Consider the following 24,123-nt stretch of genomic DNA (forward strand, 5'->3'; position numbering starts at 1 on the left):
ACCTGTAAGAGAAGGGGGAAACGGGGATGGAAGGTGGGGACAACAGGGAAAAGCTGTGGGAAACACCAATTGCAGAAAGCAACGAAACCTGCAATAGAGCAGAGAGGGGGGCTTGGGGAGGAGAAAAACAACAACAAACAAACAAAAACAAAAACAAACAATAAAAATAATAATAATAGTAAAAGACAACCAGCCGAACAGCAGCAATAAACAGCTGACATATTAAGACAACTAAGAGAACAATGAAAACAAGAAACAGTCACACACACTAAATAAGCAACACAACACAGCCACGAGAGCTGGAATAATAATTAATTTAAATAAGTAACTGAAAGAAAAGCATCAGGAATAATTCTACCAGGGACAACCTAAGTTTGTTTGTGTCTGTGTGTGTCTGTGTGCGTGTGGGTGAATGTGTCTGTATGTGTGTGTTTACATGTGTGTGCGCATAAGCCTGTTAAAGAATGTAGTTGTTAGAGAGAGTGGGGCGCCACGACTGTAACAGGCAGGCAAGAACCCCAGTAGCCAATAGGGGCAGGAGAGAGAAAAAGAATAAATCAAATAAAAAAAAAAGACTCCCAGATACACTGCTATGCAAACGCAGAAGACCCCGACCCAAATGCCAGTTGACAACGTAATGCCGACGGAACGCAAAAAGCGTAACCCGCGGAAGAGCAGCGCCCGGACCGACCGCGCCGCGCACACAACATAGACCAGTGCCCCCCCAGCACCCCACCGCCGCGCAGCAAACAACCAAAATGCCCAAATGCCACGCAATCATCAACACCAATGCACAAGTGACGAGCCCAACGCGCACACTGCGCGAGTACGGCGACACCCAATGCCCAGCAGCCCCCCGCGAATCCCGCGTGCGAGGTCGGGCAAACGAGAGAGAGCAAACGGAACAACACGACAGCGAAAGCCAGCGGAGAGAAACACCAGCCGCAAGTCCCAGCCCGGAAGCAAACGCGCCGCACAGGTCACCGTGCACCCGCCAATAAAAGTCCGCCGTCCCCCCAACCGCCGGAAAAAACTAAGGCCGCCGGCGCCAGCCGACATCCCCCATGCCCAGCGCGCCCCCCGGCCGCCATGCAACACCAGCCAAACCAGCAACGAGGCAAAATCAACTAGCTTAGACCTGCTCTTTTATGAAAAGCGCTGTGAAATAACTGTTGTTGTGATTTGGTGATATATAAATAAATAAAATTTAATTTAACTGAATTAAAACAATTATGAGTATGATGATGAATGGCGCGGCTGGGACTTGTCACTGTCCGTAGTTCTTCTAAAGTTTCGTTAATTTATTCAATGTGTATATGTACAGTATATCTTGTGGTGTTGTTCATGTATTTAACCATTTTATGCTGCTGATCACCCTTGTAAAACAGATAAATTCTCTAATTAGGTCCTGGTTAAAGATGGGTAATATAAAAGATGGTTAAATAAAATTTTAAAAAATGATTTAAATGTGTCCAGTGCTTTGAATTAGGACTAAATATCTGGAAATCTGGTGACGTTCCCATCAGCCTCAGCTGTTCTTTGTGTTCGGTAAACTAAGATGGTAAACATGTCTCATGTTGATGAGTCTATTCGTCCAACATAGCTGTTGGACAAATCTTTCCAAACCAGCCTATTTTGATATGAGCACTCCATCTTGTCAATTCAGAAAAAAGAGTCCAAGAGTTCTTCCTGACCAGATCTTCCCAAGATTTCCAAAGGCAGATAAAATGTGCTGAAATGTTTAATTTCTTCTGGGTTGACAATGGACATGGGTGAGTTAAGTCACATGCTTTCTCCAGTACACACAGTCCCATGAGCCAATTATGCATAACAAAGCCCTACAGTAGCAGGGACTGAACAAAAGCACACAAACATTGTCAAAGTACTCCATAAATAGATTTGATTTATTTAATCTTATTTGACACAAAATGTTCATGGAAATGCATAATGCACATAAATTAATCTGGCCTTCTTTACCATACCAAAGCACCGAGAGCTCTCATCTGTTGACGGCAGACCACAAGGAAGATAGAAAGGAGATTTTTATCTCAAGATCAACATGTAAATGTACAAAACATGTTCAAAATGATTCTATGAATTTGACTGCTTCACACTGGAGTACACACATTCACTCTTGGTGTCGTTCCTCTGTCTTCTTGATCTGGTGGGCAGGTTAACATTTAGAGCAGCATAATGGAGGCTGTCTTCATTTTGGTAGCTCTGGTAACACAATATTTAAAAAGTTGTTAACAACATGTTTATGGACAGAAATATTTCAAAATGTCAACAAAATAATTAAAATAAAACGATGTTTGAATGTTATTCTAAACACAATGAATTCACCTCTGCATCTGCTGTGGAGGGAGCATGAATCTTTACTTGAGAGTCTGGATGTGAAACACAAAAAAGGCTATTATTATCTGCTATGATTTGAAAGCCAAATACAAGCTGTCAGATATAAAGAGTTTTAAATACCTGGTCCTGAGTAGCTATTTCGCTTGTTTATCTTGTATACCAAGAAAGCCAGCAAAACAACTAGGATGGTGGTCAATCCCAAAGCCCCACTCAAGAAATACACCAAGACAAGAGAGTCCGGCGCATCTGTAGAGAGTCAATCAGAAGACATTGGAGATTTTTTCACTCAGTGTTCATCTTATGTTTTGTTAGGATGTAATCACAGCTATTTTTAAGATGAACCAACTTCTCTTAGAAAGTTACTTACCTTCCAAATCCAGCTTGGTCCCGTTTCCAAACAGTATGTGTCCACATGAGGCAACAGCACAGTAGTAGGTCCCAGCATGAGAAAGATTCAGACTTTCCATTGGCAAGTTGTAGACACAGGTTTGTGTGCTGGAATTCCTCTCACACTGATTGTTCCTGCCTCCATGGGTGTAAATGAGTCCTGGATGAGATTCTTCAGAGTTTTTGAACCAGTAAACACTGTGTTCTCCATCACAGGTCCCAGTGTGTACTGTACAGTTCAGAGTCACAGAGCCTCCTGGCTGGATGGGCTCAGATGCTGACTGATGGACCAAAGCTGGGACGGTCAAACCTGAAGCCTTTACACTGACAATAGTGCCCTCTGCAAATTCAAAAATATATGTAAAGCTACTTGCGCAGTAGTAAGTAGCTGAGTCTGATACACGTGAATCTGAGACCTTCAAGTGATTTTGACCTGTTGCAGTATCCAGTGTAAAGCGTGGATTGTTGTTGAATTCATCATGAAAAGTTCCATTTCTATCGTACTTGTAGAAAGTAGAGATGAGCCTTGGTTTCTGTCCCAGAGTTTGTTTATACCAGTAAAGCCTTGCTACATTACCTTCATAGAAACATTGCAAAGTAACCTCATCACCAACATAAACTGATACAAAACCACTTGTTTGGCGCACAGATGAGGACACTTTCAGTTCAGTTGCCTTAGCTGAAATAAAAAGAAACAAACCAAAAAAACAATTAATTTCTTGAACAGAAAGTATATTATAACCAACACATATAAAATGATTCGATGATGATGATGTTACGAGAAGGGACCATGCACTCTAAAGTTCAAATGTGAACCACAAAATCACAACTCACCCATTTTCCCCAAGAACACACATGCGAGATAGAACGCAACCATAGCAGGTGTCATTGTGTTCAAACTGCCGTGTTGAATGAAAAACCTCCTGATGCTCTCTCCACTCTTAAAAGACAAGACTGTATTTGATTGGCCAATCAGAGATGACACTATACTCTATGCCCCATATACTGTAGGAAACATGATCACATGTTCACTTCCACCTACAGTGTCAGTTTCTTCCTTGAATAGAATCAAATGGTGAGAGATATATGGAGAACATAAATGATTCTCATCTTGGCATTACATGACAATGGAAATCAGTGAAAGAAAAATTATCTTAATAGACAGTATAATCACCAGTTACAAGTCTGCTCATCATTAATGGACTTCATAAACAAAATTAATCCTTTTGTAATGATTTTAAGTAGTTTATCCATACACTATGCACTATTATTAGGTAGGTATGCTGAGTGAATCCTTATTTCTATGCACATTTTCCAACTCCAAACACCTTATGTGAAGGTGTGCATGATTTCTAGGCATTTTCATTAGCTCAGGTAAAATACACCAAAAAAGTGATTTAACTGACAAAGTCAAAAATTGAAAATGTATTTGAGACCGATGCATCACTCTTGAAATAGTTAAATTTTTGAAGCGTGACCAACAGACAATCAAACGTTTTGTTGCTAATAGTCAACTGTGGTGCAAAAAGCTCTCGGAGAAGAAAAGGCACAAATTAACTGCAAAAGACTTGAGTAGAATTAAACATGAAGCTACCAGGTACCCATTATCCTCCAGTGCCATCATATCCGGAAACCAATGTCAGGAAGGATGAAGCACGACCACCACTGGGCAAAGAAATACCTGAAGACAGATTGTTCAAAGCTTTTATGGAGAGATGAAATGAGAGTAACTCTTGATGGACCAGACGGATGGGCCCATCGTTGGATCACCGATGGACACAGGGCAACATTTCGACTCATGCGCCTGCAAGGTACAGGACGGGTACTGGTATGGGTTGCTATCATTAAGGATGAGATAGTTGGACCTTTTCAGGTTGAAGATGGACTAAACTCAACCTCATAACCTACTGACAGTTTCTGGAAGATACTTTCTTCAAGCAGTGGTGCAGGAAGAAGTCCTCAGCATTCAAGAAGATCTTTATGCAGGACAATGCTCCCATCACATGCCTCCAAGTTTTCCACTGCTTGTCTAGACAGCAAGGGCCTCAAAGAAGCCCGAATAATGACCTGGCCCCCTTCCTCTCTTGACTTGAATCCTATTGAGAACTTGTGGGTCGTTCTCAAACGTGAGATTTAAAGTCAGGGAAGAAAATACACCTATTTGAACAGTATTTGGGAGGCTCTGGTTACTATTTCAGCGAAGGTTAATGGTGAACTGATCAAGACACTGACAGACTCCATGGATTGAAGGGTCATGGCAGTTATTGAAAAGAAGGGCTGCTATATTGGTCACTAAATGTTATTAAATGTTCATTTTGTGTTGTTACACAAAATTAAGAATAATGAGTAATTTGATAGAAATTGTTTTTGTAATTTAGCTGCCTAACAATTCTGCACACTTGCATTTTCTCCTGAGCAAGACAAAGCTCACTTTTCCTTAGTTAACCATTCAGGTTTGAGGTTCAGTAATATTTTGAATTAACTGAGAGCATTGTGTTTGTTGAACAATAAAATGAATCCTGAGGTATACATTTGCCTAATTAATTGTACAGGCAGTGTCTGTAAGGATACAACTGACTCTTCTCCTGGGCTGAAATCATATTTGTTTCTCAAATCAGTTACGACAGGCTGTCTGCACTATTTGAAAGTGTTCAGTTCAGATTGGTGTCCAGACATCAACAACCTATCTGCATGGGTTGCTGTGGACCGCTCAGATTGTAGCAGCATGGAATCTGCTCAGCTGCTCTGATTCAATATACTTTTTATCGTAGTAATTCAGAGCAAACTTAGCAATACGTTAGACTTTGATGGTTGGTGGATGGTTTCACATAAAGCAGAGCCAGGAAAAAGTTTAGGCTTAGAAAGTCTTCCTGTGTTTACTAAATGTGGCCCAGAAGAAAATTGCCATGGCCAAATTTTGTTCCCATTTAAACCCTGGGCAGAGTCATGTCGAAAGTATGAACTGGCAACTGAAAAAAGGATGTAATCACAGCTATTTTTAAGATGAAACAACTTCTCTTAGAAAGTTACTTGCCTTCAAAGTCCAGCTTGGTCCCGTTTCCAAACAGTAAATGTCATTACGTGCCAGTTATTCTTTTATTCATGTGTTGCATGTGTATTGGCCAGTCTCAGCTAATCATTAATTACATTCTGAATTTCTACAGTAAATAAAAAAAGGAGATATCACTGATGTTCACAGCGTACATTTATTTAACCGGGGTGACAACCATTTCAATTACTAGAGAAAATACAATAAAATTATTAAAAATTATTGTAAGTTCACTACAATCCTTCCTCCTTTAAAACAGTTTGCTCCATCTGTCAGTCTAAGAGTAAGTAGACTACAGAACAGAATGAGGTATAAATAAACTATTTTTATTGCAAAGGATAAATGAATATTAACTCACCTGAGTCTGTGCATACACTAGCTAATGATACAGCATCTCATTTAATGACACACGTAAGCATAGCACCTGTAAATTATAGGTAACTCCACTACTAACACTAACACTAATAATCTTATTAATCTTATGAGCTGCATCAGGCCCAAATATAAAATACTACATATATATGAGAAATGTGCATTTACGTTGCTCAGTATGTCCAGGTAATCTACATTTTAAGTTCAATATTATAAACCATATATTGTCATCGCCATCACCCCCTTATATTGTCTGGACAGGTCTGCACAGAGGTTACTGCAGGAATGTGCAAGTTTAATTTTGAATGGTTATCTTATCCGAGTTGCACTTTATAAATACCGTTGCCTGTAGGCTTTTATCAAACATAATAAATAGTTGTATTTTACTCTCTCTTTTCACAGGTCACAGAACAGCGCCGGCAGCAGCTGCTGGCAAGAAAAATAACTGCAGCTTCATCCTCTCATAGAAGTTGTAAACACTGACACCCTCTTTGAAGCGGGCCTTTGTGTAATATGCAGGGTCTGAGTCGCCCAGCTCTGCTACCGGCAGTTTGTGAGAAGTGTGTAAGAAAATGTGACGGTGTGCTAAAGAGTAGAGATGTGCCAGTACTACTAGGTTGATTTTATTTATTAATTTTTTAATAAATAATATCCCATAGTTATTTGATGGATTGACATTTTGTACAGTCATGGTGAGGATGAGTGTGAACTTTTATTACCTCACCTGAAGAAAATTGGTCTCCATGTCGGACTTAAAGAAATCATGAGTATGATGATGAATGGTGCAGCTGGTACTTGTCACTGTGCATAGTTTTTTGATGTGTATATGTACAGCGACCTGTCCATGGTGTACCCCGCCTTTCACCCAGTGTCAGCTGGGATTGGCTCCAGCCCCCTGTGACCCTGTACGCAGGATAAGTGGTTGATGATGGATGGATGGATGGATTGTGTATATATACAGTATATCTTATATTATTTGTTATATGTTTATATGTGGTACTGCTCTTGTCTGAAACCTTTTATGCCGCTGTCTTGGCCAGGTCACCCAAGTAAAAGAGATCACTGATTTCAATGGGTCTTACCTGGTTAAATAAAAATTCATTAAAATTAAAATTGATAGTTTGATTATTTGATTAATAAATACCTGTAACACTAATGACATTCCTATCAGCCTCAGCTGTACTTTGTTTGGTAAACTAAGAAGGTAAACAGTACATGTCTCATGTTGATGTTAAACGTAGCTGTTGGACAAATCTTTCCAAACCAGCCTATTTTCGTGAGAGCACCCCAGCTTGTAAATTCAAAAAATATGCAGTTCTTCCCGGCCAGAGCTTCCCAAGATGAATCTGCAGCCAGTTGTCCAAAGGCAGGTACAATGTGCTTTAATTTCTCCTGGGTTGACAATGGACATGGGTGAGTTAAGTCACATGCTTTCTCCAGTACACACAGTCCCAAGAGCCAATCATGCGTGACAAAGCCCTACAGTAGCAGGGACTGCACAAAAGCGCACAAACATAGTCAAACTACTCCATAAATAGATTTGATTTATTTAATCTTATTTCACCCAAAATGTTCATGGAAATCCACAATGCAAATAATTAAATTAAGAACCATTAAGAATAAAATGCAAATGCTACCACAAATATCACTGATAAATCCATCACGGTCTTCATTGCCCAAGAGCAGCTTTTAGGCATTCTATCCTATAAGCATTTTTAAACCTTTAAACAGACAAAATAAAGAGAGTAGAGGACCCTAAATGTGTAGGTCACTAAACTTTACCACAAGGAAGCTATAAACAGATGTTTGCCGTACCAAAGCACAGAGAGATCTCATCTTTTGACTGCAGACCACAAGAATGATAGAAAAAGATTTTTATTTCAAGATCTACATGTAAATGTACAAAACATGTTCAAAATGATTCGATGAACTTGCCATCTTACTCACTAAGTATAAATGTAACATGTCCAGTTTTACTGCTTCACACTGGAGTACACACATTCACTCTTGGTGTCGTTCCTCTGTCTTCTTGATCTGGTGGGCAGGTTAACATTTAGAGCAGCATAATGGAGGCTGTCTTCATTTTGGTTACCCTGGTAACACAATATTTAAAAAGTTGTTAACAACATGTTTATGGACAGAAATATTTCAAAATGTCAACAAAATAATTAAAATAAAACGATGTTTGAATGTTATTCTAAACACAATGAATTCACCTCTGCATCTGCTGTGGAGGGAGCATGAATCTTTGCTTGAGAGTCTGGATGTGAAACACAAAAAAGGCTATTATTATCTGCTATGATTTGAAAGCCAAAGTCAATAAACTGTCAGATTTAAACAGTTTTAAACACCTGTACCCGAGTAGCTGTTTCTCTTGTTCATCACGCACACTAAGAAAGCCAGCAAAGCAACCAGGATGGTGGTCAATCCCAAAGCTCCACTCAAGAAATACACCAAGACAAGAGAGTCCGGCGCATCTGTAGAGAGTCAATCAGATGACATTGGAGATTTTCTCACATGATAACTATTTTTAAGATGGCTGGATGACTTTTGTTAGAAAGTTACTTACCTTCAAAGTCCAGCTTGGTCCCGTTTCCAAACAGTATGTGTCCACATGAGGCAACAGCACAGTAGTAGGTCCCAGCATGAGAAAGATTCAGGCTCTCCAGTGGCAAGTTGTAGACACAGGTGTGTGTTTGTGTGTTGGGTTTCCTCTCACACTGATCGTTCCTGCCTCCATGGGTGTAAATGAGTCCTGGATGAGATTCTTCAGATTTTCTGAACCAGTAAACACTGTGTTCTCCATCACAGGTCCCAGTGTGTACTGTACAGTTCAGAGTCACAGAGCCTCCTGGCTGGATGGGCTCAGATGCTGACTGATGGACCGAAACTGGGACGTTCAAACCTGAACCCTTTACATGAACAATCGTTCCCGCTGCAAATTCTATAGTCAGTAAGACCCGTCTTGCACAGAAGTAAGCAGCTGAGTCTGAAGTGTGCAAATCTGTTATCTTCAAGTGATTTCTCCCAACTTCAGTGTCCAGTGTGAAGCGTGGGTTGGTCTCAAACTCCTCATGAAAAGTGCCATTTTTATTGAACAAATACAGGGTAGAGATGAGCCTCGGTTTCTGTCCCAGACTTTGCTTGTACCAGTAAATCCTTGTTGCACCATCAGGTTCAAAGAAACATTGCAAAGTCAAGCTTTCACCCACATTAGCTGATACAAAACTACTCTCTTGACGTTGAGATGAGAATGAATTCGGATTAGTCCCCTGAGCTGAAGTGAAAGGAGAGACAAAACAAATGAACAATTCATCTTACATTAAAAAATATTTAAAAATTTTGTACGAGGAGTGAAAATACTCTGTACAAGTTGGAATCACAAAAACACAACTCACCTCTTTCCCCTAAGAACAAACATGTCAGATAGAAAACAATGTTTGGATATGTCATTGTGCTCGAATTGCTGTCTTGAGTGGAAAGAACGTTCTCTCTTTTCTCCACTCTTCAGAGGCAACATTGTGTTTGATTGGCCAACCTGAAGTGACACTCTGTGTCCTATATAGGAAACATGGTTCACTGTCGCCTATATTTGGTGAAGAGAAGAGGCTGCTGTGAGGAGCTCAAACAAACATACAAACAATAGAATCCTTTCATATAATCAAAATGTGGATTATGTAGAATAATCAGGACACTGTTCTTCGAAGTTCTTTTGAATGTTTTTGGATTAAATTACTTTGATGTTTTAATCAACAAACCAAAATGTGATTTATTTCCATTGTACCAGGGATTTGGCAGGAGGAAGAAATGCAAATAGATACCACTAGGGTAAAGTTGGACAGGCTTTTGACTTTAAAGTGACCACATTGTTTTCTTTTTCATTGTCTTTTTAACATGTTTCAGGTAATTGTCACTACTACACTCTAATTTTTCTGGTTAAAAGTTATTTTTTAAATGTGTCATTTTATTTTTATGTGATGTTTTGTCTTGGTGTCAGTAGTATTGAAGTTTAGTAGTATTCAAACCAGTATTCTATGATTACATAACATTTTTGGATATGTGGTACTTCTCCCCTACATCCTGCTGAAAGCCACAAAGCCTGCCCCACTCAGAGATATTAAAGTGGTGAAATTATGGAAATTCTTAGGTACAGCACTTGTTTTAACCCTTGAGATGTACAGAGTGAAGCATCTCACTTCAATTTGATCTTCGTTTGGAGTTGTGCCTGCGCAGTACCTAGTGAAGGACTACCAGCTAATCAGGTCCTGAAAAGCACGGGCTGCAGTTGAAAAGTATTTTTTGCTTAGGAAGGTTCCTAACTGAGTAAAGTCAAGTCTCAGGACTCTCGAGACTTGACGTATCTCTGACAGAGCATGTCGGATACTGCACGCTTGGAAAGGGAGGGGTGAGCGGTGCATTCAAGCGGAGCTGGAATAATCAGAATCTTTTTTGTCTGTGTTGATTCCACATTCCGACTTAAGAGCACATGAACACACACTGAAGTCAGAAGAACGACTTCACAACTCGGAAAATGGGACTATCCGAGCAGCACGTGAATGTACCGTGAACCGCTGGTTGCAATTCATAACCCTAACCACTAGATGCCACTAAAACCTACACACTGAACCTTTAAAAAGACTAGATTACATCCCTAATTTACTTTACTAACCTCAGCTCTCCCCGTGACCCTGTACGCAGGATAAGCGGTTGACGATGGATAGATGGATCGAACCTCAGCTCTTCCATTGTCAGCGCCATCCTTTCTTTATCAACCAGTTTTCAGACTCCTCTGAAAAGTTTTCAAACTCCTCTGAGCTTCCAGACTCCTCTGAGCTAATGTTGAGTGTTACCGTACATGCACAATGTGCGAGTGAGAATCATTAGTTGTGCATTGATATTAATGATCGTATGAAAATTTTAGTTTGTTGGTCATTCATTAAATAGCGGCAGTGCGCCAAATACAGGTGGAAAACTGGTCTGAAACCAGTAACAGAGACCAGTGATCTCAATGTTAACTCTTCCTGTTCCATTTTGCTTTGGTAACTAAACAATGATGGCTCATAGCTGGGAGAGATATTATCCAAAGATGGAAAGAAAATGTGACCAGCTAGAGTTGAAGTCGACAGAAACCTTGGCTGGCAGCAGGTTTGCCATTCATTGCAAGTTGGTGGTAGTTGGTGGCACAGTTAACCTCTTAACATTCTGACACCTGCGGACTGTCAGGCCCTGGTGGCAGCCTTTGGTATGTGCACAGAACTGCTCTTATGATACACCATTGGAAAGCTAAAATCCATGTGATTCGACCAATGCTAACCATTTCAAAATATAATCACAACAGCGGGTACAGTCAGCGCCTCTGCCAGACCTAACCATCAAAACTGATACGACTCAAGCAATATTTCATTATAACAGTAACCGTTTTGGAACAATTGCCATATCTTGATTTTAAAATGGCTGAACTCTGACCTTTCGATTGACACCTAATTTGACCCAATAGGAGCTCACATGTCCTGACCACAGTCTACAATAGCCAACGAGAGCCTGGGCTGTAAGGAAGCGCCAGCCCCTGTTATTTTGTGGGTAAGCCAGGCCAATTGCAACCAATTGTGACGATGACCGGCACTTTGTGTAGCCAATAAAATTCTGAAAATAATGATATCTAACTTCAACTAAGAAGTCCATGATCTACCGATAAAAAAACATGTCTGTGTAAAGCTACTGGATAATATGGAGTGATGCAGCAGCAGCCCCCTTTTTTTTAAAGACAAAAACCCTGCTTAGACATCTCCTTAGAAAAACCTGTGTAAAATGTTCATTTTCTGTGGTATTTCTATAATACTTTAACTTGGACTTGGTAAGGCTTCATGCTGGTGTGTCTTTCAGCTAAAAAGTCCCAGCTATAGTCTGCTTGCATGTGTTGGCAAACATTTTCAAGCGGAAACAGTAAACTTACTTACTTTTAGTGTGTTCAAACTTATATTTCCAGGTTCTGACTGTTGGGTTAGACACAGATGTTATCTTTATCTATATCTATAGCTCTGTGTTGACCATGCACAGCCTTTGTTATCCTTACACAACCAACGGCAATCATTTAACCACCTTGAGTAGTCCAATTGTCTGAATGTAAGTAAACATGGGAATAATTTCTCTTCTGTGCAGTGAGACAAAAACCAAGTAAGATATTTTTGTGTTGTATTTCTCCCTTTTTAGCTGTTCTTTATTTTGACCACCCATGTTTTTCCCACCCCAACTGAAAATGACAATTTTTCCACTTTGTTGAGTCGTCACCTTTTTGACCATTGGAGCAGCCCTTTTCTACAGTTTTTTGGGAATATGATTAGTAAAAGTTTGGGAAAACAGTAGAAATGGGACAGAAACATTTGAATTCTAGTTTATTTTAACTTTAGTTGAACTCATCTGTTGAAGTGTTAGATAGATTGTTTCAGTTTAACCTGTAACGTAATGGTTACTTAGTGTTAGGTTTCAAGAGCAGACCAGGAAGCAGATGAACGTAAACAGGTTTATCCTGGGCGAAGCGGGAGTCTCTGGTTTATTTGGGGTTGTTGCAGCGAAGACAGGGCTCTCTCCAGGCTGGCAGGCTGGCAGGCTGCGTCTCCAAACTCTAACACTGTAGGCAGGCAAAGGGAGTGGGTTGATTGCTGATGAGGGTACTTTTAAAGAAGGGAAGCCTCTTGACAGTTATCTACTGCACAAATCTCTAAAAACCTGCTTGTTTGAATGAGAATCAGAATCCTGTACTTTCTTCCATGGACAGGCTAATTCTTGTCCACTGGAGATGAGGCTGGATTGGGCTTCTGTACAGAAGCTCCAGGAGACACTCTCTGAGCCAGAGCACCATTGGCTGGGGATGGATGAAGCCGGTCGCATGCTTTCTTCAGTACGCATGGTGCTACTAGCAGGGGTTGAACACACATGCCCATACATTTTTCAAAGGTCAGTGTTCTATAAATAGATGACATTTATTTTATCATTAACAGTGCAAAATATACATGGAAATGCACAACAATACACATAATAAATTCATAACCCATTAAGGAGAAAAGACAAATTGTGGTTCTCATAGCCCATAAAGAACTTGTTGTACAGCGAAAAATCTGTCCTGTGAGTATGCTGGTATAATTACTAAGCCAAAATAATGTTAGAATTTTAGATTCATGTTAGAACACAAAGTAACAAAACAACATAAATGTGTCTGTTACTTAACCTTATGAAAGCTCTTCACTACACCTCCAAAGAGATTCTAAGAAATCTTGCCAACTTACTCATACAACTCAAATGAAAAATATCCTGTTCTACAGCTTCACACTGGCGTACACACATTCTCTCTTGGTGTTCTCCTGTCTTCTTGATCTGTTGGGCAGGTCAACACTTAGAGCTGCATAATGGAGGTTGTCTGAGTCCTGGTAGCCCTGGTAACACAACAAATAAAAAGTAGATCACAATTTGGTTGTCTACAAGGTGATATAACAGCTAGTTGAATGGAAATTTAACAGTTAAATCAAAACTGAATTCACCTCTGCATTTGCTGTCAAAGGAGCTGGAAATCTTGCTTGAGACTCTGGTTGTGAAACATAGGAAAGGTTATTTAACTCAAAAGTCAAATTTAGCGAAGGCCCAGACTGCCAGATATAAAATGTACCATTTACCTGTAGATTGGAAGCTGTTTTTCTTGTTGGTCTTGTACAATGAGAAAGCCAGTAAAACAACCAGGATGGTAGCAAATGTCAAAGCTCCACTCAAGCAATACACCAACACATGAGAGTTCACCTCATCTGTAAAGAGTCAGACATTAGAAACAGAGCGTCCATTTTCCTTAAAGCGTTTTACAATCTATTCAGCACACAGCACCTCTGTCTTTAGACCCTCTATTTGGCTAATCAAAAGCCCTCAGAAGAAAGACTCTTTGATGGAGCAATAACCATCACTTCAGACGGATGAGACAGAGTCTGTTTAAAAGTTACTTACGCTCAATGTCCAACTTGGTCCCGTTTCCAAACAGTATGTGTCCACATGAGGCAACAGCACAGTAGTAGGTCTCATCTTGAGAAAGATTCAGGCTCTTCAATGGCAAGTTGTAGACACAGGTGTGTGTTTGTGTGTTGGGTTTCCTCTCACACTGATCGTTCCTGCCTCCATGGGTGTAAATGAGTCCTGGATGAGATTCTTCAGAGTTTTTGAACCAGTAAACACTGTGTTCTCCATCACAGGTCCCAGTGTGTACTGTACAGTTCAGAGTCACAGAGCCTCCTGGCTGGATGGGCTCAGATGCTGACTGATGGACCAAAACTGGGACGGTCAAACCTGAACCCTTTACACTGACAATAACACTCTCCGAAAATTTTAATGTATATGAATAATTAATGCAGTAGTAAGTAGCTGAATCTGAAATGCGTAAATCTGTGATCATCAAGTTGTTTTTACCGTTTTCAGTGTCCAGTGAGAAGCGTGGATTATTCTTGAATTCATCATAAAAAGTGTGATTTCTTTCATACTTGTAAAAGCTAGAGATGGCCCTCGGTTTCTGTCCCAGAGTGTGTTTATACCAGTAAAGCCTTGCAGGAACAGAACCCTCACCGGAACATTGCAAAGTCAACTTGTCCCCAGTTTGAACTGAAACAAAACCACTCTCTTGAGGAACAGATGAAGACAATTTCAGATTAGTAGTCTGAGCTGAAGTGAAAAGAGAAAGAGATAAATAAATAAGTAAATGTAGAGTTAATGTAAGGTGAACTCAGCGGAATCTGTATAATATAAAAATATCAGAAACAGATGTATGAGGTGTGGTCATTAAGTTTGACAAATAAAAATTGGAGTCACAAAAATAATAACTTACTCATTTTTCCCAAGAACAAACATGTGAGACAGAGAGCCAACACTGGAGATGTCATTGTGTTCAAACTGCTGCGTTGAATGAAAGAATTTTGAAGGTTTCTCCACTCTTCAGAGACAAGAATGCATTTGATTGGCCAACCCTGAAGTGACACTGTATGTCCTGTATAGGAAACATGATCACATGCTCCCTGACACCTGTGGTGTCAAGTTTGTTTTTTCAGAAAAGGTTCACATTTTGAGACATTGTTTCTTTTTATATGTAGACTAATTAAATACACCCCTTATCACCTTGTTGATGACAATCTATATGCTACATAACCTTTAGAATAACTTTACATACTGTTGGAATTATTAATGCTTACCTAAAGATCTTTGACTCAACTGAGAAAGGCTGCAGGTCTTTTACAATAAACAGCCCAGTGACGTCATTTATCCTCACTCTGCTGCTGATATGAAGAACCACAATGCTGGACAGGTACTAGAGGAGGAGCCTAAAAGTCTACAAGAGTTCAACTCATTTTCAGATTTTCTAGACATAGCTAATTAGACCTATCTTTACCTACAGTTACCTATAATTTTATCAAAAAATCCCTTCAAACATCCACAGATGCTTCCTTAAAAAGGCGTCGAAGTCTACTTATTTCCTAATATGACCCAAAGATATGGCTCTGGTCATCACTGCAAAACAGCAAATGAATGTTTTCTAGACCAAAATACCCATTGCCGTAGGGTATGGCAAAAATGTCACAGCAGATACATGGTGATGGTGAATTTTGGAATCATACGTGAACTGGACAGCTTGTATAATGACTTCATCATGAACAGTCTGAGGCTACAGACTTTGTTTTCGTTCAGGATCACACAAGATCTGAAGCAGGCTCTTACCTTCTCGGAGGTGTAAAAGTTTGCATAACAATGTTTTTATTTCCTCTTTGCAGGTCTTAAATGAACTGATTTAAAGTTCACTTTACCTGCATTGTACTGGACTATCTCTATCAACTACTGCTAGGCCTAAAAGTGAACATGCTTTTATCCTCTTAAATAGCAGGGTAATATAAGTTTAATATAGTTGCATAAATTTGACCTGATAAGGTGTTTGAGTGTTGAGTGTGTTACTGTATTTGGCTGAAGGGGGTTGTGAGTGCAAACACCCATACATCCTGCTTAAAACCACAACTGCCACTGCACTAAAAGATACATCAAGTGTGGGGTTAAAACGTTAACAGATCTGAATGCTTTATTAATGTTCATAGTAAAAACATTTTAGTAGGGATGACCCCGAGATGTTATGAAACAAGGATCAAACCATTTTGAATATATGGGGGTGCTTGACGTCTGAATTTACAAAAAACTACCAGTGTTCTCCCAGTAAGTTAATATACAACCTAGTATAATATTCATATCAACATATAATGATGTAAGTTAACGTGTGAAAAGAAAGAAGCTTTTAATAAATCGTGAATAAATCCAAAATTGCAACCCTAAACCCTCAGGTCAGTGCGCAGACTTGTGCGTGAACTCTGCGGGATGTTCGGGTCATTTATCACCATTGATGAACCACACAAATATTATATATATTATATATATATATAATATATTATATATTATATCGTTTTTAAACAGAATTAGATAATATTCTGTGGAATAGACCTGCGAGGAACCTTGAGAGGCATGCAATTGTGGACGAGTCGGCGGACGTGCACAACTTAGCACATGACCAGTGAATGGCAGGTGAAATGAGAAAATCAAAACAATAAGCCTCAGTTTAGCTGGAAATGTACAGCCTTAGTTACAGTGACTAAGGAAATGCATAATGTGTTGAGTGCATTTGTTTCCTCACAAAACATCTGCAAAGTGAATTTTTTAAATATAGGCAGTGTTTATATCCATGTTCACTAGCTTGCAGTCTTCTTTATGCTTACCTTTGGTGGTGCATTATTTTATTTCTTTCAGCATTACCACTCCCAGCTCTCAGTCAGCAGAATAGTACTAGAGCCAGGGGCAACAATGTCTATCAACCCATTCTCACTCTAGAGTAATCACATATGGTCACATGGTCAAGACGCATTGGCATCACTTCGAAACGCACTGGGGAGCCCCTAAGCGTCATAGCTCAATGCGCTGGTGGAACGCTAAAGGTAGGTGTTTAATATGTAAATAAGTAAAATCCAAGTAAGCAGGTGGTTAGGGTGGGCCAGAAACCAGAGTTTCACCCAAGAGACCAGTGAGTGAGTGTTTGAAGTGTTTGAGTAAGTTATGGAAGTAACACTGTTTAAATTATGCAAGTTACAATGCATATTTATTGTTGCTAACTTGACCGAGGAGCCCTAAACGTCAAAAACTACACTATGGGGATTAAAAAGAGATGCCAACGGTTCTTGACCAAATGTCCATATGTGACGAGTTGGGTGTGAGAATGTGTTGGTTTTGCATTGCCCGCGTGCTCGTGTTTATGTGCATTCTCGTTTGCATGCATGATACAAACACAATGGGCATCAACTTGTAAAACATTGGGCCACGGCGCTAGTAGTGGTTTAAAACTCCAGAGTACCTTAACTTAAAGTGTATCATTAAGTCAAATGTCGAGCGACAGACCACCCTGAAACAACTCGCCAAAAAAACCAAAAACCTTTTAATCGGGAATAAATGGAAAAAAACTCAGGAAGAGCAACACAGGTGGGATCTCTCTCCCAGGATGGACAGACATGCAATATATGTCATGTGTAAGCAATAGACCAACATCATAAATTTATAGTATTGAGAACAGGGGTGTGACGAAATCCCGTGGCACGAGATTTTGCGATATTAAAATGTGATATTTCTTATCGAGGTGAAAAGCTGTCTCATAGTATCAGAACTGCCAGCTCCCACTCATTGCGCATGAAACTGCTGCAGTTGACACTTTCACATGCTCTCACCCCACACCACACAATTTTCTCACACAATGAAAAACGATTTTATAACTGATAATGTCGACTCGTGGCACAAAATCATCTCCGCTCAAATAATGCAATACCAATGAATAGTGTGATAGTAAGCCAGCAGAGCCCCTCTCACGCAGAGTCGCAGACAATTTGTGGCAGAGTGGTAACTAACTGGTAGAGCTTTGAAAAACTGGGGTGAAAACTTATTCTGTTTGGGACTGTGATCTGCATTTTATCAGCGCTGCTGAAGTTAAATGTGTGTGGATTTGTGATGAGATTTTCAGTTAGTTTCCACCTCCTTGTCTTAACCGGACATACATTCCCAAACGGTTCTGATACCCCCCTAACCCCCATTCAGTAGGATGTTGGGCAACTTCAGGTGTTATGATACATTTTCACATTTCATTTTGGCCACTACCAAAGGAAAGGGAATTCTGGTTTCAGTATGTGGGTATTGTTAATAATTTGGTCAAAATGAGTTGTTCCTGGGGCGCCTTCTAACTCAGTTGATGTTGCCTCATATACACAGCCGAGTCCTTATTGCAGCGGCCGGGGTTTGACTCTAGCCTGTCGCCCTTTGCTGCATGTTGTCCCCTCTCTTTCCTTCATTTTATCTATCTCTCTCTATCCTATCAACAATAAAGGCAAAAATGCCCCCAAAGATTTTTTTTTAAAAAAGGTCGTGGGAAAGGCATAGTTGAAGGTGTTAGAGTTCAGACTATAAAGATGCAGATGTAAAATGTCACAGGTATCCTTTCTAGTTGTTTCAATCAATGACAGATACCAGCTGTGAAACTCCATCATTTAACACAAACAGTAACACAGTAACTTTCATACATATTTGATCTTTAATGACATAAAATGCAAATACGAAAGCACATACAGATGTGAGTTTAAAGTTCATGACATACTTAATTCTCAAATATCATGAGTCACTTGTGTAGCATCAATAACTGTGACCTTCTAAATGTACCGGTTTACATCAGAAAGACAATTTTGTAAGTTTAGTAATAAAAATAAAAAACAGATTTTAGACAGATGGTTTCTTAGTAAGTAAACAAGGGAAGAATAGGGAAGCCTGCAGCTTAAAACCACAAAGAGAAAAAGGCGGTAATTGTGCACATTAACTAACCTTACACTGAAAAGAATCATAGACCCATTTAGTCATGTCAACTTACTTCTTCTTTTTAACTCAAATAGCTCTGACAAGTTTTGGATTTTGAACTCAACTGTATGAGTTTTAGAAAGTTAAACTTGCATTAATTCATTGTATTTGACACTTTGTCGTGTTGATTGAACTCACGTATGTAAGTTATCAGTTGATAAAAAAGGCGACAGTATGAGGATTGCCTAGGTGCTGCGTCTTTTGAGTTTGAGAAAAACATATACATAATCAATTAATTATTAGGGTTTAGCAAGTACTCGGTTAAAACGAGTATCCGGTACAGATACTTTCTATGAGTATCATCAGAGTAAAATGTGTCAATATCTGTTTTGTTATAAACTATAAATATATGAATATAAAAAAATCAATTACTATTCTCTGAAGCTCAATTCTGAGGCTGTTCTGTAAATGGTTTTCTAATAAATATAGCAAGTTCTGATGCTTAAATAACTTCCAGTTTATACCAACCACTTATAGATTAAGCCCTGCAAAATCTGAGTACAGATGCAGAAGATTTGGTGCTCTTGTTCACCCCTGCTAATTATACACTGCAGATAAGTCATATATTCATATTCCAACCAAAATATAGACACTTCTGTGGTAAACAAGACTAGTGCCACCGATGGAAAGGGTTCCAGACAACGGCCTTAAGGCCCTTTCAGAAAGGAGGTGACATCTGCTGCTATTTTGAACTTTGACTGCGGGGTGCACAGGCGCCCCAGCAAGCTTCCCTGCCCCGTCACAAGTCATTAAAGGTAATAGCACAGTGGTGCTGTTGTTGTGGTCTGTCTTCAAGGCCCTTTATAGATGTAAACTGAAACAAATTTAGAATTTAAATCCCTTAACTTGAAATGGAAAGTAGTGTTAATTTGGTTAAGTTGCTTTAACTTGAAACTATGAGTTAGAATAACTCAAACATTGGGACAACTAGAACACTGTAGTTATGTCCACTTTATGAACTTAAATTTATGAGTTGAAACAAAGGCAATCTTCAAGTTGAGTTATCTGAACTTAAAAATGTGAGTTGAAGGGGTGTAGAATTGTATGTTTGTTAGACAAGTGAAAGCAAGTTTCCTTGAATGGACAATGTAATATAGATAGTTGTTTAAACTCACAGTATTAAGTTCAAACAACAAATTATCATTAATTAAACAAATTGTATAACATCATGGGTTGAAACAAAGCTTTTCTTAAAGTTGAGTTTACTCACATTTTTAAGGCAGCAATTGAACTTAAGTTTAGAGATATCATGTCTGCAGACCACAAATATTACATTAACTCATTTAGCTGACACTTTTATCCAAAGCAACTTACAATTGCTATGCACGTCAGAGGTTGCACACCTCTGGAGAAACTAGGGGTAAAGTGTCTTGCTCAGGGACACAAGTGGGAATCGAATCCAGGTCTCCCACACCAAAGGCAAGCATCTTATCTATGCGCCATCACCACACCAAATATGATAGAAAAAGATAATTTATCTCAAGATGTACATCTAAATCGACATTACTCTTTGAAAGAATTGTAAATAATCCAGTTTTACCTAAAAAGTAAAAATTACACATGTCCAGTTCTACTTCTTGACAGTGGAGTACACACATTCATCCTTGGTGTTGTTTGTCTGTCTTCTTGATCTCTTGGGCAGGTTAACACTGATAGCTGCATAATGGAGGTTGTCGGCTTCTCTGTAACTCTGTTAACAAAATATTTTAAAATACATCACATTATGGACCCTGACAAAAATTTAATCAATGCCCCAAAAACCAAACAATTAAATGTTTTTACCTCATCTTCAGTTGTGGAGGGAGGTGAAAATCTTGCTTGAAACTCTGGTTCTGAAACATAAAAAGCTCTTAAATTCAAATACCATGTTCAGTGGACACAGGCAGATTCAAATAGTGTTAGTTACTTTACCTGCAGATTGGAAACTGTTCATCTCTCTTCTGTTCATTTTGTACACTAAGACTGCCAGTAAAATCAACTGGACGGCTATGAATGCCAAAACTCCACTCAAGAAATACACCGAGGCAAGATAGTCCACCTCATCTGCAGAGTGCCAGACATCAGAAACACAACTTTCAGCTTTTTATCTCTGTGTTCATGTTAATTTTCACATGAGATCACCCTCATTAGAAAGTTACTTACGCTCAATGTCCAGCTTGGTCCCGTTTCCAAACAGTATGCGTCCACATGAGGCAACAGCACAGTAGTAGGTCCCAGCCTGAGAAAGATTCAGGCTCTCAAGTGGCAAGTTGTAGACACAGGTGTGTGTTTGTGTGCTGGAATTCCTCTCACACTGATCGTTCCTGCCTCCATGGGTGTAAATGAGTCCTGGATGAGATTCTTCATAGTTTTTGAACCAGTAAACACTGTGTTCTCCATCACAGGTCCCAGTGTGTACTGTACAGTTCAGAGTCACAGAGCCTCCTGGCTGGATGGGCTCAGATGCTGACTGATGGACCAAAACTGGGACGTTCAAACCTGAACCCTTTACACTGACAGTAGTGCCCTCTGCAAATTCAAATTTGTGTGATTTACTACTCACACAGAAGTAAGTGGCTGAGTCTGAAATGTGTAAATCTAAGATATTCAAGTGGTATTTACCATTGCCAGTTTGCAGTGTGAAGCGCTTATCGTTCTTGAACTCATCATAAAAAGAGTGATTTTTATTAAACACACTGAAGGCAGAGATGCACCTTGGTTTCTGTCCCAGAACTTGTTTGTACCAGTAAATCCTTGCTGGAATGTCAACGTCATAAGAACATTGTAAAGTCAACTTTTCTCCTGCTTTAACTGATAAAAAAACAGTTGCTTGATGCTGAGACGAAGACAATTTCAGTTCAACCAGCGGAGCTGAAGTGAAATGAGAGACAAAGCAAATACACAGTTACCTTTGAGGAGTGACCGTAAAGTACATTGAAAGGTAAAATCACAACTCACCCTTCTTCACCAAGAATAAACATGTCAGGTAGAAAACAAACTTTGGAGATGTCATCGTGTTCAAATTGCTTTGAAGAACGAAAGAATACTAATAGTTTCTCCACTCTTCACAGACAAGACTGTGTTTGATTGGCCAGCCTGAAACAACACTGTATGACCTAATAGGAAACATGATCACATGCTCAAGTTTGGTAGTGAGAAGATTCACATGGTGAGAGATACATGAATATTATCCTGGACGTATCTGTATATCAAATAGAAACACCAGTACCAATGCACAGCAGGACTCCATTTGTGCTCAACATTCAAAAATGGACTGGAATGGAATACATACACAATTTTGAGCAGAGCAGTATTAGCATTAGTTGCTGGTTAGAACTCGGAAGTTTTGGGGTGTTAAGTGGCTTAAAATGCATCTGTGTGAGAGTATAAACACCTTTACCCCCCTTCTGAAAACCACAGAGATAAACTACAGTCTACAGCCATGCTGACACCTCTTTGATTCTGCTGCAGTTCATCGCAGCAATGTGTCAATTGGGCCGTTATATTGGTATGGGGAAACTAGGCAGGTCTTCAAAAATAATCTTCATAACTTGCTGAATTTACAATGAGTTTGTTACAAATGCCAGTCATGTATTGTTGATATAGGATACTTGCTGAAATTATGTGTTTTTAAATAAGTAATTTAGGTGGGTGCGTGTTGAAACTCTCTCATTACTACAAATTCTGCTGCTTACGACAGAGACAGAGAGAACTTTCACTCGTGCCTGCGAGGTGAGGTACACTGTGCTTCTGCCTGAAGAGCCGCTGACTGAGATTACTCTGAGAAAAAATTATCCTACAATATAATAGACTTTGTATATTTCTCACTTTCCCCCTGATGGTCTGAATAACTCGCCAGATTTGTTGCTTTTTGAAAAAAGGTCACGGAGGGTCTGAAAAAGATATGCAGCAGACCAAACCACTGCATATGGGGGGGGAGGATATAATCTTTCAAAACTTAAAAAAGGAGGACTTCCGGTCATGGCGGTGGAGTGATCGGTTGCATGGTGTTTGCTCCCGGGTATACTTTGTCGCTTCATAATTTCTACACTCAGAACTCTGTCATTGTTTCTTAGTTTTTCAAACCATAAGAAGTCACACTGCAACTCTATCGGAGATGAGCAAATCTCTAATACCCACTCGGACGGAATCACCAGCTTAGAGCACGACGTAGCAACGCTGAAATCTAAGTTGGAGACAGCTACCCAGATGACCGAGAAACTGCAGCTTGCCATGGAAGACCTTGTCTCCTGCTTCAAATGACAGAACCTCCGTGTAGTCGGCATCCCGGAGGTGACGGAGGGGAACAATGCTTGACTCTTGGTTACACTGTTAAAGGAGGTGGTCGGAGACGCACTTCAGGATCCCAGCTTGGAATTAGACAGAGTGCATCGCAGTCTGGGCCCGAAACCGCCGAAAGGATCCTGACCTTTCATCGTCCGTTTCCACAAATATACCCAGAGAGAGTTCATTCTGCAGTGGGCCAAGAAAAACCTGGATGTCTCATACAATGGGCAACCCATCAGGTTTTTTGAAGACTTCAGTGCCACACTCACCAGGAAACGGGCCTCTTACAACAAAGTGAAGTCTTTACTCTACAAGGACGGTATACGCTTTGGCCTAATCTACCCGGCCCGCCTGCGTATTACTGTTAATGGACAGACTTGCATATTTGACTCTGCAGAGGAAGCCGATGGTTTCTATCAAGTGTCCAACGTAAGTGATTCAAATGGACTCTGCATGAATGTGTCCTAATTTTGCTGAGGTTGTTTGCTGATTATGGAGTGGACGTTGTAAACGGACTTGATTGCTTCTGCTAAGCATTAACGCGTAACATTATCTGCTAAGATGCTAAGCCAATGTCTGTTTTTGTCTGAGTGTAAATAAGAATACATTTTGAAGGGCAGCAAATTGTTGTTAATATTTCCTGCTTGCTCATCCAGGTTTTAAGATGAGTCTAGGACAAGTATCTCTGCTCCCCGAGTTTCTGTACACTATTGCTACATTTACTCTGCGGTTACCTTGCTCTGTTACTCATT

General features: G+C 39.8%; 4 protein-coding genes across 5 annotated transcripts; all 4 read right to left on the reverse strand.

Moving 5' to 3' along the window:
* Nucleotides 1–1,939: 1,939 nt before the first annotated feature.
* LOC123980792 lies at nucleotides 1,940–3,580 on the reverse strand. The gene is made up of 5 exons (XM_046065339.1): nucleotides 3,577–3,580; nucleotides 2,723–3,421; nucleotides 2,476–2,601; nucleotides 2,344–2,387; nucleotides 1,940–2,220 (listed from the first exon to the last, which is right to left on the reverse strand). The coding sequence occupies exons 1-5, from the start codon at nucleotides 3,578–3,580 to the stop codon at nucleotides 2,092–2,094; spliced, it is 1,002 nt and encodes a 333-aa protein (XP_045921295.1). The 3' UTR covers nucleotides 1,940–2,091.
* Nucleotides 3,581–7,698: 4,118 nt separating this feature from the next.
* LOC123980441 lies at nucleotides 7,699–9,640 on the reverse strand. Of its 2 annotated transcripts, none has more exons than XM_046064836.1 (5): nucleotides 9,562–9,640; nucleotides 8,733–9,440; nucleotides 8,521–8,640; nucleotides 8,380–8,423; nucleotides 7,699–8,256 (listed from the first exon to the last, which is right to left on the reverse strand). In XM_046064836.1, exons 1-5 carry the CDS (start codon nucleotides 9,614–9,616, stop codon nucleotides 8,137–8,139), a joined length of 1,047 nt encoding a protein of 348 aa, XP_045920792.1. In that variant the 5' UTR covers nucleotides 9,617–9,640; the 3' UTR covers nucleotides 7,699–8,136. The 2 variants fall into 2 exon arrangements, with proteins under 2 accessions (XP_045920792.1, XP_045920791.1); XM_046064835.1 differs by having other exon boundaries at nucleotides 8,515–8,640.
* Nucleotides 9,641–13,476: 3,836 nt separating this feature from the next.
* Nucleotides 13,477–15,072, reverse strand: LOC123980793 (immunoglobulin kappa light chain-like). The gene is made up of 5 exons (XM_046065341.1): nucleotides 15,018–15,072; nucleotides 14,150–14,854; nucleotides 13,831–13,956; nucleotides 13,699–13,742; nucleotides 13,477–13,593 (listed from the first exon to the last, which is right to left on the reverse strand). The coding sequence occupies exons 1-5, from the start codon at nucleotides 15,070–15,072 to the stop codon at nucleotides 13,477–13,479; spliced, it is 1,047 nt and encodes a 348-aa protein (XP_045921297.1).
* A 5,603-nt stretch (nucleotides 15,073–20,675) lies between these two features.
* Nucleotides 20,676–22,097, reverse strand: LOC123980637. Its single transcript, XM_046065142.1, has 5 exons — nucleotides 22,043–22,097; nucleotides 21,248–21,955; nucleotides 21,017–21,148; nucleotides 20,888–20,931; nucleotides 20,676–20,795 (listed from the first exon to the last, which is right to left on the reverse strand). The coding sequence occupies exons 1-5, from the start codon at nucleotides 22,095–22,097 to the stop codon at nucleotides 20,676–20,678; spliced, it is 1,059 nt and encodes a 352-aa protein (XP_045921098.1).
* Between the last annotated feature and the right edge of the window lie 2,026 nt (nucleotides 22,098–24,123).

The sequence above is a fragment of the Micropterus dolomieu genome, linkage group LG12, assembly GCF_021292245.1.
Source record: "Micropterus dolomieu isolate WLL.071019.BEF.003 ecotype Adirondacks linkage group LG12, ASM2129224v1, whole genome shotgun sequence".
In the NCBI taxonomy this organism is placed as follows: domain Eukaryota; kingdom Metazoa; phylum Chordata; class Actinopteri; order Centrarchiformes; family Centrarchidae; genus Micropterus; species Micropterus dolomieu.